Raw genomic sequence first — 20,179 nt, 5'->3', positions numbered from 1 at the left:
CCTAGGCTGGGTACTCTCCACTTTTGACAGGAGCAAATGTCACATAGATTCATGTTGATAACCAGTTTGTCTCTTCTTCTGGCCCGGTGTTATGCCCAAAAGCCGACTCAGATCTCAACGACTACATGTTGTGACAGGACCATTGAGGAAGTAGATATTCAAACAGATAAATCACTGGCACTTCCCAGGTAGAGACAGCTCACATTTCCCACGCCAGCTGTTCACTGGCCGAGACAGCTCAAGTCTTCACTCAATGAGTACAGACAGGACTGATTCATATTGATGAAATAAAGACTGCACATAAGCCTAGAGGACTCCGATTTTGTCTTCATGATTATAGGTTGTGCCCAGGCAATCACATAGCCTGGACGCCTCAGATATTGTCTCCATGATTATAGGTTGTGCCTGGACACTTTTGATCAAGGCAGGACAGATTCACATTGATAACACAAATACTGTCCATAAGCCGAGATGACTCCCAGTTTCCCTCCATGAATATAGGTTGTGCCGGGATACAACAAATGGAAAACAGCTTCACACTGATAAACTGGCAAGATTACTGATATGTCTTCTTCTGCGTGGCATTGATATCACACAGGATGAGACAGTTCAGGTTTTGTCTCCTGTACAGCTGGTTGTCGATCGATCCATCAATGCATTTTGATTCGGTTTGTCTCTTGTATTGGCTTGGTGTGTTGCCTGCAAAGCTTGAGACCACTCAGAACCTGAAAAGTACAGGTTGTGCCAGGAGCGTTTTGATTGAGACAAGACAGATCGATTCACACTGGTTGATCACAAGCTGTTCAGTTGACAGTTGCGATTGTTGGAGGGCCACTCTCAATTGAGGACAGGTTGTGCCAGAACCAGATTTGATTCACCGAGGACAGATCGATTCGATTCACATTGGTGGATCACATACTGTTCAATGACGCTGACAGTAAGAGTTGTGATTGTGGTAGGACCACTCTCAATTGAGGACAGGTTGTGTAAGGACTATATTTGATTCATCGAGGACAGATCAATTCACATTGGTGGATCACAGGCTGTTCAATGACAGGGGTAGTTCGGTTTGTGATTGTGACCACTCTCAATTGAGGACAGGTTGTGCCAGGACCATTTTCGATAGGGGATGACAGATCAATTCATATTGCTGGATAACGGGCTGTTCAAGGACAGGGACAGTTCAAGTTGTAATTGTGGGAAGACCACTCTCAATTGAGGACAGGTTGTGCCAGGACCATTTCCGATAGGCAGGGCAGATCGATTCATATTGCTGGATAATGGGCTGTTCAAGGACAGGGACAGTTCGAGTTGTAATTGTGGGAAGATCACTCTCAATCGATTGAGGACAGGTTGTGACAGGACCATTATTTTCGATTGGGGATGACAGATCAATTCACATTCGTGGATCATACACTGCTCAATGACAGGGACAGTTTGAGTTGTGATTGTGGATAGACCACTCTCAATTGAGGACAGGTTGTGACAGGACCATTTTCGATTCGGGAGGACAGAACTTCGTATTCAATAAAATTCTTATTCATTTATTGGACTACGATACCATAATTAAGTCAACGTTACATGGACAATTTATACCGTCAGCTTTATACAACAAATGGCTTTGCACATCACTGCATGGAGCATTGCTGTGTACTGAGATCTGTGCCTTTAGGTTTTCAAACCAAGAATTTGTAACACCCCAGGGTCAGCTCAACAGAAAATTTCTGAACACAAGATGTGGTTGAAAATCTTGCATTTTAAAACAAAGATTCACTCTACGGATTCCCCAATGAACATTCCTTTTCAAGGAGCATGGTTGGAACAATTAACAAATGAGATTTTTTTCTTCAAAATGGAATGTGTTTTTGATGTTTTCAATTTTAAAAGAAAGAAGGTTATGGTGTTAATAGGAGTTATTTTCTATTCTCCTTGAATCTGAAAAAATCCCTAGACTTGAGGATCTCCCCCATCCAATATATAACATTGATAATAAAAACATTAAAATTCATCTCAACAATTTTGAACATTTAGTCACTTCTCTCAATTGACCGACCCACTTGGACATTCTCCAGTTGTGCCGTTTCATGAAGCAATTCTGACCAAAAATTCTACCAGGTCATTTTCATCAATCGTAAGATGATTTCAAAAACATGATTTATTGTGCAGACGAACAAAAGAAACAAGGTGTCAGTGACCTTAACCTCTAACCTTTGATGCAACCATAAAACGCATGGTGCAAAGGCATTTTCAGTCTTCCAACGTAACGTAACCTTGTGGATTATTTTTTGAGACATTAATTCAACAACCCCCAAATCCTATCTCCACAATAATTAGCCCAGAAGAGTTCAATTCCTCTCATATTTCCACAGACCAACTCGTGCTTTCTAAACAGCCTGCATGTTAGTCAGCTTAGCAGTACAGTCATGTGATCTCGTGGATTCCCTCTTAAAATTTGAATTGAAGAGCCCCCAAAATAGGAACAGTCCCTAAACTTCCCTGTTCTTGCTATCTTGACAGCCTAAGTAGCTTTAGAATAAGTCTTCAAATGTGACCTCATGGGTCCCCCTTTCAAAATTTCACTTGCTCCTATAATCAAAAGAAAACCCAAAATATCTCAAACTGTCAAACATCCACATCCCCGATCTTGCTTTCTTGAGCACCCTATAGATAGCTTAAGAACTATTGACACTGCCTGCCCTTGCTCTGCTAGCAGGCGCATCAATACCAGTGTCCAACTCACTGAGGGAGACTTTTGGCAGGAACCAGGCAGGCCAGGACTTAAAGTTACATAAAATCACTAAAGGATGTCTCTTCTATCTCAAAGTCCATGATCACACTCCTGCGAAACCTGAATATTTTCATCACCACGTCAAGCTAGACTCATTTCCCTAGACTTTGCTTATTAGTCACCCAGAGACCACCTCTTAGACCCCTAGCCCCTGCCTTTAGCCCCTCTGTAACATCACATCATTGTTCACGCTTTCTCAACAGCCTCAGCTTTGACACCATTGTCTTTTTCCGATTTGACGGCAGGGCCATCGCCAGCGCCATCTTCAGTCTTCACTTTCTTTGACGACGGTTCGTCATCGCCCGAACCACCATCGCTATCGTCATCTCGGTTACGTCTGCCACCGCGTCTGCCACCCTGGAACATAGATGGCAGCACATGAGTCATTAAGCATTGTACAAACATGGCATCAACAGTTTATGAGAGGTTATATTCAAGTTATCTCATTCAACTGGCTTTTCACACTATTCAGCCTCATGGATTAGCTCGAGCTAAAGGATAGTTTTACATAGATTTACCTGGTTCTGGTCAGGTTCCATCAACAAATAAACATGTTTGCTTGGCAGCCACACCTTCTACTTCAGGCATTTGAAATAGACGTGGCACACAACGAGGTTTCTCCTCCGATAAGCCAACAAAAAAGGATCCATTTTGTTTGACAATAATGGAAATTCAAAGCTTCTTTCTTACCCATCGTCCCCATCGCCCTCCTCGACCTCCTCCTCGACCTCGTCCCCGGCCACGCTGAAAACCTCGTCCAAGGCGAGACTTCTTTTGATCCTCCCGTGCCTGGAATCGGTTCTTCCAATAAATAAATTCCGCTTCGCCTGCAATAAATGAACAGTTCTCTTAAAAATAACGACATACCAATAAAGAACAGGAACAGGCAAGGTCCCCATGGGGTCTATCTTGTGTTACACGTAACATGCACGAAACCTTCACGCCGATGTGCACACAACCAGTGTACTAACACAGCCAGTGTACTAGCTGCAGGCAACTTACACAGCACTTAGTGTAGGCTGTTGAGAAATAGTATGATTGTGCTCAAAGATTGGGATTAGGTCCCAATGACATTTGATATGGCCAGAGAGAACACAACTGAAGAACAAGCCGAGTAGATCGCTGGATAAATTTTCCCTGCAACACCATTGTCACTGCTATGCAACCAGTGACATATAACGGTCGCCGGCATCGAATGCAGAGAAAGGCCTCTGGTACATTTCAAGAAAGGGAGCTGCCTGCTGGGCCCGTTTGTTCAAAAGAAATTATGTAACTCTCGCTGGCATTAACCTAACTGGGCGTTATCTCCCTCAGTTTAGCCCTTGGACTTAACCACGAAACATGTCTTGAACTAAGGGGCCCTGGTGATCATGAGATCACATGGTTAAGTTCTTTTTATACAACTCCCTCTCACCTTCTACTAGTTCGTGAGTCAGTTCTTTCTCCTTGAAGATGACCTTTCCCTCGCTGTTCTTTGCCGCATCCCAGGCCTTCTGGGCCCCGCCCTCCTCACCTAATCGAATCCACGCCTGAAAGAATAAAATTCTTTTGATAATGTTCATCTTAACCTCGGTACCAGACTTTGGCGGTTGTATGCGGGCGCTATACATCGTGAAAGTCGGATCCAATTTCGCAACCACGTGACCACCCTGGGATCCCGGGATTTTAAAGTTTTGGGATTCAAGAGGTTAACATCATTATTTGTGACACTGGGGGCCATTTTAGAACTTTCAGTATGAGAGACTAGTGGCATAGTGGTTACAGTGCAAAGCTCTAACTAATATTATTCGAGAAGTCTGCAACAATAAAAAACACAAAAATTCGGTTCACATTATTGGACAGGCCAACAAAGTCAAGTCATATGTATAGTTTGGTGTCTTGTATCAAACTCACAATGTTTGGATAATGCGTCGAACACACTGACCTCTAACTTGCAAAATATGCCTCTAGAATAGTTCCTTTTCTTCAGATTTTAAAGAAAATTTAAAGTTCTACAGAAAGTTGTCATTTATACTGCCAAAATAAGCCCTCTTAGGCGGGAAATCCTCCAAAAATTAGAATGCTCTCAACCACAGCATTGCTTATGTACATGTACCCACCTCATCATCACCTTTCTCGAATTCGACCCACGCAACCTCGGCACCTGTGGTAAAGAATTCCCTGATCTCCTTCGGGTAGATATTATTGTTTTCTCCAAGGCCCTTGACATGGAGGATAGCACCCTTGACCATACCATCAAGAACACGCTGCCGTTCCTCCTCAATCTTCTGTTGGGATTTTCTGAAAAGGACACAAATTACTTGTGTTTGATATCAACCTTGAGAAACGAAATTCTTCTGTGCCAAATCCAGGTTGTGACTCTTTTCATATTTCTGAATTCCATCTCACTCGATAGTTCCCCCACATGGTGGTATTTAACTGATGCATACATTGAGACCTAGAGATACGTGGCCTACTACGGACTGAATTCAAGCACTACATCTCTACCAAGGCAGCCTGACGACGCAAAACATTGTAAAGCAAGCATTGACAACACAACTTTCACTTATTGCATCCTAGTGGACGGTGCCGTTCTTAATTTTCAATTGGCGAGAGACTAAATATCATATTTGAGGCCGATATTTAAAGGCTATTGCATTTGAGATAAAACATTTTGAAGGTTTAAGTTTTTTCGATGGAACAGTGTATAACAAAACTATAGCAAATTTCACTGTTTACAGAGCTGGTACGGGTTTATTTAATAAATCAACCTACTCCTCTTCTTCAAGTACGTTTTTGTCACGTCTGATTTTCTTTTCATCGGCTTTCTTCTTAAAATAATCATCCCTGAAAAAGGAGAGAAGACAAACGACATGAATTCAAAAGTTGACATTGCTAAACTTGTGTTTTTACCTGCCCTGGTGTGGACACCAAGGTACAAAGAACCACAGTTTAATCTCATGCAATTGACACTGAAATATTTACTCATTGAAGTGACAGGAATTTTTGCTACTTAAAAAGCCAAGCCGTTTCATCAAGAAAAACTGAGTTCCCCCATAGATCGAAGCCAGCCCTATCGTATGATAGACCGCAGTGTTAACCACTGGGCTATGACGCCCCAACCAGTTTATTACATTGGTCTATATTTTCAAAACCCTTAGGGCAGCTCAAACTCAAGCGCTGCATATACCTGGTACTCACTTTAACATTTTGATCAGCTCTGTCTCTTCATATTTGCTGTCCACCGCCAGGAACTTCCCCAAGTCTTCTTTGGTTTTGAACAATACAAACACAGAACCCTTTAAAGAAGAGCAGAGGCGAATTACTTTACACGTTTGCTGCCGAGCTAAGAATATACTCCAAAGCTGGTTTCTGCTCCATTGCCAAGGTACGAGTTTTCGTCACCATTGCCAAGGTACGAGTATATTCGAAATATTGGGTACAAAATGCCTTCTTGCCTGGCGCCTAGCATTAGATTTTGGAGTTTCGAAGAGTGTCTCATAAGCCAAAGCCGGCTGGCCCTTTCATTAGAACTAACTTTTATACAGAGAAAAAAGCTGTCCTTAAATGAGAGGTGGCCTGATTACAGAGGTCAAATTCAATGGAAAAGACCAATTTGGCACGAAAGGTTATATCCTTAATAGAGGTGTCCACTCAGGTAGTGACTACTCTCAGCTGGAGACTGTGGCCAGATGAAGACTTACCTTGAATTCTCTCGCTGCGTCCCGTCTCATCTGGACATTATCTGGCGGCCCGTACTCGTCGAACCAATCAAGGATCTCGTTCATTGTCAGCGTAGTTGGGAAACCTTTCTGAAAATGAAAACATTAAGGGTAACAGTTGGCCGGCCATTAACACTTTCAGAGCCCAAGTGTCACATCGAAACACCCCTGTTCTAACCCCCAGGAAAAAATCTATCAGTGACAGCTCAATAAGGTTTTTGCAATATCTCCCACAAGAGCAGAGCTTTCTGAATCAGGACAGAGAGATTACAATGTCCCCAAGTATTTCCCTTCTTCTTTTTTCACCCCACCAACCAATCAGACACTGAAAAAGAAGAAAGACACCCAGCACTTCTGATACTTACAACATACGCCGATCTATCCTTGACATCTTCGCGCCTCTCAAGTGTGTTTGACGGGAGCGGTTTATCAGGACTGCGACGGATCTTAGTTCCATCTTCGTGGATCTGAAGAAAGTAATGTCGACAAGGTGTTGGGCATGGTGTGCAAGATCACTTGTACATATAGTGCTACCTATGTGTAGTTGAAACTTGACGTCCATTGGATGCAATTGCAAGCTTAAAGGGAACTGGAACCGCCGAGCGATTTATTCAACTTTTCGACTTTCACCGCCCGAGAAAGTCAAACTTCCAACTTCCTATTCGAGTTCAGATTTGTAGCTACGCCCCCAGTGCCCGAGCATGCGCAGTTCAATTTGTTATTATTGAGAATCATGTGAGAATCACGTGAGTCATGTGATCTTTCATTCATGTTTTTTCGTAGTAAATTCCATAGTAGTGACGTCACTCAATAATTGACAGCTAGGCGCCATGTTTCATTCATGCCTCGTTCTGATCACCCGATACGCGGGAAATGAAAACGAGGTCATACGAACTGGCTTGGCGGTTTCAGTTCCCTTTAATGTGAAACTTTCAAAGTGGGAAGGTGTGTTTAGGCAGTGTTCCCTTGTGGTGATGTTACCATTGTCTTCATTGCATGTTCCCTGGTACAAACATGAATGGGAACACCGAATAAGTCAAAGAGAGGTTGATTATGTGTGTGGCGTGTCACAAGTGAACAGGAGCTATGATTCCTAACCCCACACCTACCTCCATAAGTCCTGCGGTGGATTTCTTCAGAGCCTCTACGATCATTTTGATATCCTCTGATAAGGATGACAGCCTGTTGAATTTAAGCATCGTCTCCATGGTAACCCCTGACCATTTAGTTAAGGAACACGTCAGACAAAATACTGATATCAGTGAAGTTATTACAATCACCCTCAATTAAACTAAATTTGACAATTCTGACATAGACAGCTTTCCAAGGACAACACTTTTTCATCTGCAGCTCTTTATGTAATGAACAGTGATCATTGTTCTTATGAAGAACATTCACGTTATTTACAATTTGAGCAGAGAACATGCAAACATCTCGTTGAAGCCAGCTTGGCCTGCAATAAACCGATAAACCAATTTCGATGGTCCACCTGTAGTTTCGATGGTCCACCTGTGTGGCCCGAGGGTAGCCTGATGTGGCCAGCAGGTTAGCTGTCAGCTATTTGAATATAGGGTACAAACTGCCTTCTCGCCAGGCACCTGGTGTAAGAGATAGGAGTTTGGTAGTAAAGAGGGTGTTATACGCCAATTGTGTCTGGCCCTTTCAGTGGGGGTGAAAATATTATAATCAAACAAATGGACAGAAAGTACCCCTGTCCATCCCTGGTGTTTTGCAAAAGGATACATCCTCCCTCGTTTTCCTTGATTTCTGACTGAAGGAATCGATCCCTGGTGAGGTTGGCATCACCAAAATAATACTGGAAAAAAAGGGGACAATTATTTCATAAGTTTAGTTTTTACAACATGACCTTTCAACTGCGTGGTTATTACACTGTTCTAAGGTGTAAGAGGGCGCCAAATAAGCAAAGGTTTTTAAAAGAAATTGCACTTGTTGTTAAAACGCATTATACCATATACTAAAAATCCATCAGCAGAATGTAAAATTTCCTCCTAGTCCTAACATGAAATTAATGACTTTATTTTCTCACCTCTACTTGACGAATGATTCTCTGCTCCAGAGTGGAGATCTCAGCTGTCTTCTCACCATTTTCCGACGACATAGCGAATGACTGGAATGAACAATGCTCCTAGCATACAATACCTGAATTTTAGAAGAGCAATTAGAGATAATGTGAAGACCGATCCAGTGTCACCTCAGCAGTTTTGATATCAGACCTAGTAATTGTTTAGAAGAGGAGAGTACGGGTGGTTAAGAACCAGCCCCCTGCCACAATATACCGTATACACTTCATGACATAGTCGTAGGCAGAACCCTATAGCCTCGGCTCATATCGTAGACATAGCTGCCATTGCCGTTGGGCATGGCGTAAGTAGTAACACCTTTTTTGGTTAAAATTAACAATCCCCTATCGGAAATGACGTAGTTTGATGGCATTCAACTATAAATCCATTGAACAGTGCAGGAGTGGCGCTTCGTTGACGTCAGTCAACCGATGACCTTCTTCTTCTTTGGGCCGTGAACGGGGATCGTAAACTCATTCCCCTTTTTCTGCTTTTCAGTAAATTTTGCGATTATGCACAGCTAGCGTCACGTTGCATCAGGTACTGGACGCCATTCATCACAGAAGTTTCTTTTTCATACTCATAGTGCATTGTAGCCGAGCTGCATTGTACACTTTGAGTTGTAGGCCTATGCATTACAGCATCGAGCATTGTAATTGTACACTTCCCGATACGATTAGGTATTCAAACACTGTTTTAGACGTAAAAACAACCTTGGAAATCATCATACTTGACCAACAAAATCTTGATGTGAAAGAGGTAAGGACCACGTACGTTTCGTCAAAATGTGTAACGATCAAAGTGGTGAAATCTTGCTTTTATTGAAGGAAAAAATATTGCACGATCAACACACGTTTTTCGTCAGACACCGAATGCGCATGCTCCCGGTATCCCGCATGTGTCGTCACTTCCGTAACATGCGGCCGGCATAATTTTGGCGAAATCCCATTGCATAAGCCGATAAAATCGTCTTTTTCAAGAATTCTAAACAGAATATTTACGAAACTACCCTTCAGCCAGAAATATATTATAGTTAAGACTGCATCAATACCACAATATTTGTCATTCTTTCTGAGAATTTGCTGTAAACACCATTTGATTTCGGTTGACCTTCGAAGGCCAGTGCAAATTTGAGTCAAAATGGCTGCCAGAGCCCTGAATAATCTTGGGAAATTGGGTCTAGGAATTGCTGTGGCTGGTGGTGTAGTCAACTCAGCTCTATTTAATGGTAAGATTTCAACTCGGAAACTGGTGCCTTTTATAGAGTAGAAGCCCTTCCTTCTTTCACTTCAGCAGTAAATGAGTCTGTTGTCAACGGCAAGATTAATAAGAATAGCATAGGAGGCCGAGGGCCGGCCACGCATAGCGCATGATGACCTGATGCCGTGAAGGAGTGCCGCAGCACAGTGCACCACCACCACTTGCCATGACAGGCCAGCCACCGACGGGGGCGGCTAAGGTCCAGGAGACAAATAAGGGTGGACATCGTTACCAATGTCCTCATCGCGATCGCCCTCCTGACTGTCCTTGGATCCGTAAAGGCTTCACTAAAGGACGTCTGCAGGCTTGTAACTTTTCCCATTCTTTTGCAGTGGATGGTGGTCACAGAGCTGTCATTTTTGACAGATTCCGTGGCGTTCGTGAGTTTGTGATTGGCGAGGGAACCCACTTCTTCATCCCTTGGGTACAGAAGCCTGTTATCTACGATTGTAGGAGTCGTCCAAGGAATGTGCCCGTTGTGACAGGAAGCAAAGGTAAACATAACTTTGTACTTGTCGTTCTAGTCCGAAAGACTCCAAGAGCTGTTCAGAGCTACAAGAAACCAGCAGCAAACAAAAGCCTGTGTGGTTGCATACTCTGTGTTGTTTTGTTAGTTGTGCCTTATATTTAGCTCTGTTTTGGCTCTGAATGGCATCTTGCTTTTCATTCAAAGAGATTTCAAAATGAGAAATGCACCGCCAAAAGAAACCTTCCATTACCAACATCCTTCCCATCCCCACATTGAGATGTCTCAGTGCAAGTCTGCCCCCTCCCGTTTCCTCGATTGCCTTTCAATCATTGTATATTTCTATATTTCAGATTTACAGAACGTGAACATCACCCTACGTATTCTATTCAGACCACAAGTTGACCAGCTCCCCAAGATCTTTTCAAATCTTGGCATTGATTACGATGAGAGAGTACTACCCTCTATTACACAAGAAGTATTAAAGGCCATTGTGGTAAGTTGTTAAGGATGAGAATGCACATTCTCTTTCATTAATACCCCTACATGCCTGAGGTATCGATACCAATCTCCTCTCTTGCTTTAAATGCATAATACATACACAGGTGTGCCCTTGTCTGACTAAGTCCTTCTTCTGCATTCAGAATTTCATAGCCTTCATTTACTCAGGTCAGCTCGTGACAAAATCGTCATCCATCAAGCTATTTTTGTATAATTCCAGGCCCAGTTTGATGCAAGCGAACTGATCACCCAGAGAGAGGTCGTGTCCCAGCGTGTCAGCGAGGAGTTGCGAGATCGAGCACATTCCTTCGGGATTCTCTGTGATGATATTTCATTGGTAGGTAGAGACACTGAATGAGACATTTCCGATTTTTTTGGACGATTTCCATTTTTTCCCATTCCTGCAAACAGCATAAATTGACAGCAGAAATGAAAATGTTTTTCACTAAGCTTTCAATAGAATTTCCTAAAAGTAATCTTTAAAAGATTTGTTGTCAGTTGTCTCAATAGCAAAATGAGGTGTGAAAATTGTTGTTTGCATTGAGATTTCAATTGCAAAAACAAGAGGCAGCTGATGTTACAAATCTCTTATGTCTTTTTCAGACCCATTTAACTTTTGGTCGTGAGTTTACACAGGCCGTTGAGATGAAACAAGTCGCTCAACAGGAGGCTGAGCGGGCCAGATATCTTGTGGAAAGAGTAAGTTGAAAGATTCAAGACGCTGTTCTAGAAACTGCTGGAGGTTATTTGAAGTAGAATATTACCACCGAATTCTAAGTATGTCGTACCTTCCTCCAGGGCAGCAAACACTCCTCAGTTTACCCCAATAGGAGGCGTTAGGACTATAAATGTGTCTTGATTTACGAAATTTCATGCCAGCGAACTTTCATACCAGCGAACTGTATTCCACTCAGATGGCGAGTTGAGAAACTTGATACAAATATGAGGCCAGGAATAACGGAAATTTTGATTTCCTCCAAGATTTCAATGGCTGTGCCAAGTGAAATGCTTTAACAAGTTGCAGAGGGCACTGCCTGAGTGGTTGTCTGTGTCGTGTCATCTCACCTTTTGGATGAAATTTTGAGCCAGGGTTTGCCGCATGTTAAAACTCCAAGATTTTAATCTGTGCGAATGTATCCCATCCTCTCTCCAGGCCGAACAACAAAAGAAAGCAGCCGTCATAGCCGCCGAAGGAGACTCAGTCGGAGCTGAACTTTTATCCAGAGCGTTCCAAGATTCGGGCGATGGTCTCATCTCGTTAAGGAAAATAGAAGCCGCAGAAGATATCGCATACCAACTATCAAAATCACGGAATATTGTGTACCTTCCTCCCGGGCAGCAAACACTCCTCAGTTTACCCCAATAAGAGGCGTTAGGACCATAGATGTGTCTTGATTTGCGAAATTTCATGCCAGTGAACTGTATTCCACTCAGATGGCGAGTTGAGAAACTTGATACTAATATGACTGTATGGATTGCATAGATGATTTTTTGGGGCTGCTGCTTGTACCTTGATAAAGTATAAAAAGCTATGTGGTGTTATATTGTCAGCACTCAAGCATATTGTCATCTTCATAAGTTTGAATTGTATGAAAGAAGGGTGCCTTTCTGGTAGCGTTGACCTACTGCTTAATTTGAGAAGAGAGTGGTTAAGACTTTCTCCATTGAAACTATTATTCAGCCACTTGTGTAGATGTGCATTCGAGTGTGAATTCCTAGACAAAAAATTATGTTATAATAAAAGTTTCTGTAGATAATTTCGATATAAGTCTTGAAATATTTCTTTGATAAATTAATTTCAATGGGTGTTCAACCTCAGTATGTCGTTGGAAATTCCGTCAAACCGTTTTTGACACAGATGCAATTGCCAGAATTTCACCCAGTTGAAATGAGGACCCAATTTGGCAAGGATTCAGGTAAAACTCCAGACAAGTGAAGTGGAGACTGTCTCTAATTGTCCTCTTGGTAATTGTGATGACAGTTTCACAACTCACTACTTTAACTGTTGAAGTTCCAGTAAGTCTCTTCAAAATACTTGAGAACTGGACCCAAATTGCCAAAATCCTGTTACATCGGCAGCCAGCTTACTCCTCAACTGCCCAGTAGAACTATAGTGCATGCTGCTACTCTACTGACTGCCGATTCAGGACGTTCCCAGGAGCAGATTGGTTCGATATTGCCTTTTAAGATGGCAGTACTGACTTCATCTACTTGCTCTGCCCCCATTCAAGGTCTGTCTGTGATGAGGGCTATCCACACCATTGCTGAAGACCTGACATATGCAAGGTTGCAGGCAGTAGTTAATGGGGACACATCCCTTTAAAGGAGAGAATTCACTGTCTGTCGATTCTTAGAAATGGTCCAGCACGTCATGAAGACCATTGGTATTGTTGGAGACCTGACAGATACAAGGTTGCAGGCAGTATAATTAACAGAGACACGTCCCTTTAAAGGAGAGAATGCACTATCTGTCTATTCATAGAAGTGGTCTAGCGCGTTATGAGGGCCATTGGCATTGTTGGAGACCTGACAGATACAAGGTTGCAGGAAGTAGTTAACAGAGACACATCCCTTTAAAGGAGAGAATTCACTCTCTGTGAAATCATCGAAGTGGTCTAGCACGTTATGAGGGCCATTGGCATTGTTGGAGACCTGACAGAAACAAGGTTGCAGGCAGTAGTTAATAAGAACACATCCCTTTAAATGAGAGAATTCACTCTCTGTCTATTCATCGAAGTGGTCCAGCACGTTATGAGGGCCATTGGCATTGTTGGAGACCTGACAGATACAAGGTTGCAGGCAGTAGTTAATAGAGACATATCCCTTTAAATGAGAGAATTCACTCTCTGTCTATTCATCGAAGTGGTCCAGCACGTTATACGGCCATTGGCATTGTTGGAGACCTGACAGATACAAGGTTGCAGGCAGGCGTTAACAGAAACACATCCCTTTAAATGAGAGAATTCACTCTCTGTGAAATCATCGAAGTGGTCCAGCACGTTATGAGGGCCATTGGCATTGTTGGAGACCTGGCAGATACAAGGTAGCAGGCAGTAGTTAACAGAGACACATCCCTTTAAATGAAAGAATTCACTCTCGGTCTATTCATAGAAGTGGTCTAGCGCGTTATGAGGGCCATTGGCATTGTTGGAGACCTGACAGATACAGGGTTGCAGGCAGTGGTTAACAGAGACACATCCCTTTAAATGAGAGAATTCACTATCTGTCTATTCATAGAAGTGGTCTAGCGCGTTATGAGGGCCATTGGCATTGTTGGAGACCTGACAGATACAAGGCTGCAGGCAGTAGTTAACAGAGACACATCCCTTTAAATGAGAGAATTCACTCTCTGTCTATTCATAGAAGTGGTCCAGCACGTTATACGGCCATTGGCATTGTTGGAGACCTGACAGATACAAGGTTGCAGGCAGTAGTTAACAGAGACACATCCCTTTAAATGAGAGAATTCACTCTCTGTCTATTCATCGAAGTGGTCCAGCACGTTATGAGGGCCATTGGCATTGTTGGAGACCTGGCAGATGCAAGGTTGCAGGCAGTAGTTAACAGAGACACATCCCTTTAAATGAGAGAATTCACTCTCTGTGAAATCATCGAAGTGGTCCAACACGTTATAAGGGCCATTGGCATTGTTGGAGACCTGACAGATACAAGGTTGCAGGCAGGCGTTAACAGAGACACATCCCTTTAAATGAGAGAATTCACTCTCTGTGAAATCATCGAAGTGGTCCAGCACGTTATGAGGGCCATTGGCATTGTTGGAGACCTGGCAGATACAAGGTAGCAGGCAGTAGTTAACAGAGACACATCCCTTTAAATGAGAGAATTCACTCTCTGTCTATTCATAGAAGTGGTCTAGCGCGTTATGAGGGCCATTGGCATTGTTGGAGACCTGACAGATACAAGGTTGCAGGCAGTGGTTAACAGAGACACATCCCTTTAAATGAGAGAATTCACTATCTGTCTATTCATAGAAGTGGTCTAGCGCGTTATGAGGGCCATTGGCATTGTTGGAGACCTGACAGATACAAGGTTGCAGGCAGTAGTTAACAGAGACACATCCCTTTAAAGGAGAGAATTCACTCTCTGTGAAATCATCGAAGTGGTCTAGCACGTTATAAGGGCCATTGGCATTGTTGGAGACCTGACAGATACAAGGTTGCAGGCAGTAGTTAACAGAGACACATCCCTTTAAAGGAGAGAATTCACTCTCTGTGAAATCATCGAAGTGGTCTAGCACGTTATGAGGGCCATTGGCATTGTTGGAGACCTGACAGAAACAAGGTTGCAGGCAGTAGTTAATAAGAACACATCCCTTTAAATGAGAGAATTCACTCTCTGTGAAATCATCGAAGTGGTCCAGCACGTTATGAGGGCCAATGGCATTGTTGGAGACCTGACAGATACAAGGTTGCAGGCAGTAGTTAATAGAGACACATCCCTTTAAATGAGAGAATTCACTCTCTGTGAAATCATCGAAGTGGTCCAGCACGTTATAAGGGCCATTGGCATTGTTGGAGACCTGACAGATACAAGGTTGCAGGCAGTAGTTCAACAGAGACACATCCCTTTAATGGAGAGAATTCACTCTCTGTGAAATCATCGAAGTGGTCCAGCACGTTATAAGGGCCATTGGCATTGTTGGAGACCTGGCAGATACAAGGTTGCAGGCAGTAGTTAATAGAGACACATCCCTTTAAATGAGAGAATTCACTATCTGTCTATTCATCGAAGTGGTCTAGCACGTTATGAGGGCCATTGGCATTGTTGGAGACCTGACAGATACAAGGTTGCAGGCAGGAGTTAACAGAGACACATCCCTTTAAAGGAGAGAATTCACTCTCTGTGAAATCATCGAAGTGGTCCAGCACGTTATAAGGGCCATTGGCATTGTTGGAGACCTGACAGATACAAGGTTGCAGGCAGTAGTTAATAGAGACACATCCCTTTAAATGAGAGAATTCACTCTCTGTCGGTAGGTAGAAGTCCAACGCGATGCGAGGGCCATCGGGATTGTTGGAGACCTTATGGATGCAAGGTTGCAGGCGGTAGTTAACAGGTACGCATCTCTTTAAAGGAGAGAATTCACTCTCTGTCGATTCATCGAAGTGGCCCAGCACGTCATGAGGACCATTGGCATTGTTGGAGACCAGACAGATGCAAGGTTGCAGGCAGTAGTTAAAGGAGAGAATTCACTCTCTGTCGGTAGGTAGAAGTCCAACGCGATGCGAGGGCCATCGGGATTGTTGGAGACCTTATGGATGCAAGGTTGCAGGTAGTAGTTTACAGGATCACATCCCTTTAAAGGAGAGAATTCACTCTCTGTGAAATCATCGAAGTGGTCTAGCACGTTATAAGGGCCATTGGCATTGTTGGAGACCTGACAGATACAAGGTTGCAGGCAGTAGTTAACAGAGACACATCCCTTTAAAGGAGAGAATTCACTCTCTGTGAAATCATCGAAGTGGTCTAGCACGTTATGAGGGCCATTGGCATTGTTGGAGACCTGACAGAAACAAGGTTGCAGGCAGTAGTTAATAAGAACACATCCCTTTAAATGAGAGAATTCACTCTCTGTGAAATCATCGAAGTGGTCCAGCACGTTATGAGGGCCATTGGCATTGTTGGAGACCTGACAGATACAAGGTTGCAGGCAGTAGTTAATAGAGACACATCCCTTTAAATGAGAGATTTCACTCTCTGTGAAATCATCGAAGTGGTCCAGCACGTTATAAGGGCCATTGGCATTGTTGGAGACCTGACAGATACAAGGTTGCAGGCAGTAGTTCAACAGAGACACATCCCTTTAATGGAGAGAATTCACTCTCTGTGAAATCATCGAAGTGGTCCAGCACGTTATAAGGGCCATTGGCATTGTTGGAGACCTGGCAGATACAAGGTTGCAGGCAGTAGTTAATAGAGACACATCCCTTTAAATGAGAGAATTCACTATCTGTCTATTCATCGAAGTGGTCTAGCACGTTATGAGGGCCATTGGCATTGTTGGAGACCTGACAGATACAAGGTTGCAGGCAGGAGTTAACAGAGACACATCCCTTTAAAGGAGAGAATTCACTCTCTGTGAAATCATCGAAGTGGTCCAGCACGTTATAAGGGCCATTGGCATTGTTGGAGACCTGACAGATACAAGGTTGCAGGCAGTAGTTAATAGAGACACATCCCTTTAAATGAGAGAATTCACTCTCTGTCGGTAGGTAGAAGTCCAACGCGATGCGAGGGCCATCGGGATTGTTGGAGACCTTATGGATGCAAGGTTGCAGGCGGTAGTTAACAGGTACGCATCTCTTTAAAGGAGAGAATTCACTCTCTGTCGATTCATCGAAGTGGCCCAGCACGTCATGAGGACCATTGGCATTGTTGGAGACCAGACAGATGCAAGGTTGCAGGCAGTAGTTAAAGGAGAGAATTCACTCTCTGTCGGTAGGTAGAAGTCCAACGCGATGCGAGGGCCATCGGGATTGTTGGAGACCTTATGGAGGCAAGGTTGCAGGTAGTAGTTTAATACAGGGTCACATCCCTTGAAAGGAGAGAGTCTCAAGAGTTTCCTCAGGCAAACCGTACTGGTTCCAGTACAGTTTTCACCAAACAATACTAAAAGAAGACAACAACACAGTTTTTTTACTAATAATTGACTGATATTTACAATGCTGAAGCATAACATGTACAAAAAGTGCTGAAAATAGGCTACAAAATACAAAGATATTTTACACATAAAATAGACCCATGACATGTCTTTTGGGATACCTACAGGGTGTCCCAGAATTATTTTCCCTCATACAATGGATACCCAATAGAATTTTATTGTCCAAAGGAAAAGAATTCTGGGCCAGCCTGTAGAGATGACATTGGTAATATTTTACCACCCAACACAGAAGTCTGTGAAACTGGAGCACAAGCTTTATGCAGTGGTCAATTTGAACCTGGTACCCCCTCCCCAAACCTACTAACTTAGTGTCAAATGAGGAGCAAATTCTGGGCTGTTTTTTTCTCCCTACCTGTCGAATTTCTGTTTCATTTGAGAAGTAGGTGGTTTCAAATACCATTGACCCCTTCATCATTTCAATAGAAAGGGAAAAAAGTTGACTTAGTGTGCGGATCGCCTAATTGGGGGAGGGGGTACAGGGTTTACCTCGACTACTGCATTATAGATTCACTGACAATATCAACTTGAATAAAGCAAAAGACACATCATAGGCTTCGCACCTCTACGAGTCCTATCAATATCATACAGAATGACTGGAATTGACGAAATGATCGATGCGACCCTAGCTCATTAGTACACTAGCTCAGCTGGTACTACAGGGGTGGAACTGACCTCTCTCACTCTGAGATAGAGGGCGCACCCAGCCCTCACTTCACAATTTCAAGGCCAAATTCAAAGATTTTATTGTCATTTAAAAGATTTTTTTGAAGTTAGTGTGAGCTAGCCCAAGATTGCCCCCCCCCCCCCCGATCTACGCCTGTACTGTGTACTATTAGTCTGGATTGAAATACTGATCAGGAAATCAAGTATAAACACAGCCAAACATAGACAACGACTTTTGGCTGGTTTGCTCCAGTTTGTGACACCGTTACCTGATCACCCCCAAATGTTCCCGAGCTTGCTCCTACATTATTTCAACTACCTTTAATGTTCGTGGCCCTCACTTTTAGCAAAAGTTGAAATATGAAGACAAGACTCAACGAGGAGAACTAGACAGAATGGCCTCGTCGCAGAAAAATAATGAAGAATTAATAGCACAATGTTGACCTTATGACCGTATATTCACCTTAGAGACAGTCTTACATTGTATAAACTGAATTTTGTGTTCAGATTTGATAACAACAAGGCCATACTTTCAGAGCTACAACTCGCAAAGTGGTAGACAAGTAATCACCTGGTTTTTTTAAGTGTGCCGGCTCATTTAGGCGCTTTATACACAGCAAAATGTACAGGCAACAGCCGAATGACACAGAAGTTTTTCACCCCCACCCAATGCACTTCTTTCAAAGTGACATGTATTTTTTGAAGAAACTCCCTACATGCAAGCGGGAATTCCAACCATCTGCCCCCGACCAACTATTAAATGGCACCTTTGTACAATATGGTGTGATCTGACGTATATAAAATCAGTATCGCTACAAAAATGGTTTTTAAAAGACGAAATACTGGTTTTGAGTATGAAATAACAAAGCATTAAAATTTTATGCAATGACGACAGCAAAATGTTGCTTTCCATAATTTTTCGACACAAAAATTTCCTCATGCCCGAGCATAGAAATTAAACAGCACCTTGTCACAGAATATTTTCAGAGTAAAATGTGATACTTAATATATATCATCATCATTGTGCAACAATCGATCTAGTCATCGAAACAATGGACCCAAAAGATGAAAATAAGTTTGTGCAACATAAGATTGTAAAAGACTCATAAACATGAACATTCATTCATACTGGGAAATTAATCATCAATTTACGCTGTGATCAAAAGTTTAAACCACATGGTGTTGATTCAAACACCCCAAAGGAGTTTATTAAAAGTTGAACAAGATCAGGGGCATAACAACACGAGGCTTAATAATACTAAACTATAATACAAGCGCCGAATCAAAAAATAGTCATAAATTTGTACAAATGATACAGACATAGTCAATGCGAAAATTACAGGCAAATAAAACTGAGGTAAAAATTAAAGGTGCCAACCCCTCTCAACCATTCATAATTATTTCTGCAATGTACAATAAAGGTTGAGTGAAAAAAATTAAACACAATATTCATCGTTGAAAAAATATAACAAAATTAAAGTAGGCCTAAGTTTTTGTTCAAAAATCTGCTAATTATGATTTCGTGAATTTTGAGTAAAGCAAAATATGGCATGGCAAAGTGCCAAATTTACGTCCAATTATACATGTATGGTGACCTTTTAAACTTTTTCAAATATTTCCCCAACCTGATCCAAAATATCTGATCACTTTATATGGTGATCACAATATCATGACTGCAATGAAATAAAATAACATAACAACCCCCAAATCAAAGAGTTCCTTTTACAATAACCAGAAATAAATTACCGATACTATAAAATGATACCAATTATCAAATTTAATACAGCCCTATGTCAAAGGAAATAGGGACAGAAAAATTCATAGTGCCTGAGAAAAAGGGCTATATTATACATGTATGCATATTTTTCCAATGATGAAGTGAAATGATTGAATGATATCGTTTCCATGGCAACAAATATAACAACAACGTCTTGTTTCCATGGCAATGCTTTAAGCATTTAGAAACTCATCTGTTATAAAAAGTTATTGTAATTACAGGCACGTTTCAAAAAGTGATCCATTTTTTTTAGCTACAAG

General features: G+C 42.3%; 2 protein-coding genes across 5 annotated transcripts; one reads left to right on the top strand and one right to left on the bottom strand.

Annotated features, from left to right (window-relative positions):
• Positions 1–1,523: 1,523 nt before the first annotated feature.
• Positions 1,524–9,455, bottom strand: LOC135499662 (lupus La protein-like). 4 transcript variants are annotated; one of them, XM_064790554.1, is made up of 12 exons: positions 9,345–9,455; positions 8,537–8,617; positions 8,233–8,305; positions 7,599–7,705; positions 6,855–6,956; positions 6,472–6,579; positions 5,969–6,066; positions 5,543–5,614; positions 4,888–5,068; positions 4,203–4,317; positions 3,479–3,615; positions 1,524–3,145 (listed from the first exon to the last, which is right to left on the bottom strand). In XM_064790554.1, exons 2-12 carry the CDS (start codon positions 8,606–8,608, stop codon positions 2,975–2,977), a joined length of 1,236 nt encoding a protein of 411 aa, XP_064646624.1. In that variant the 5' UTR covers positions 8,609–8,617; positions 9,345–9,455; the 3' UTR covers positions 1,524–2,974. The 4 variants fall into 4 exon arrangements, with proteins under 4 accessions (XP_064646624.1, XP_064646625.1, XP_064646626.1 ...); XM_064790555.1 differs by having other exon boundaries at positions 8,537–8,649; positions 9,345–9,449; XM_064790556.1 differs by having other exon boundaries at positions 8,537–8,649; positions 9,301–9,398.
• Positions 9,456–9,485: 30 nt separating this feature from the next.
• On the top strand, positions 9,486–12,554 carry LOC135499664 (prohibitin 1-like). The gene is made up of 6 exons (XM_064790558.1): positions 9,486–9,798; positions 10,163–10,324; positions 10,650–10,792; positions 11,018–11,134; positions 11,401–11,496; positions 11,951–12,554. Exons 1-6 carry the CDS (start codon positions 9,711–9,713, stop codon positions 12,161–12,163), a joined length of 819 nt encoding a protein of 272 aa, XP_064646628.1. The 5' UTR covers positions 9,486–9,710; the 3' UTR covers positions 12,164–12,554.
• Positions 12,555–20,179: the final 7,625 nt, after the last annotated feature.

The sequence above is a fragment of the Lineus longissimus genome, chromosome 15, assembly GCF_910592395.1.
Source record: "Lineus longissimus chromosome 15, tnLinLong1.2, whole genome shotgun sequence".
Taxonomy (NCBI): Eukaryota; Metazoa; Nemertea; class Pilidiophora; order Heteronemertea; family Lineidae; genus Lineus; species Lineus longissimus.
Note: the sequence above shows the minus strand (reverse complement) of the source record. Positions and strands in the feature narration are given on the sequence as shown.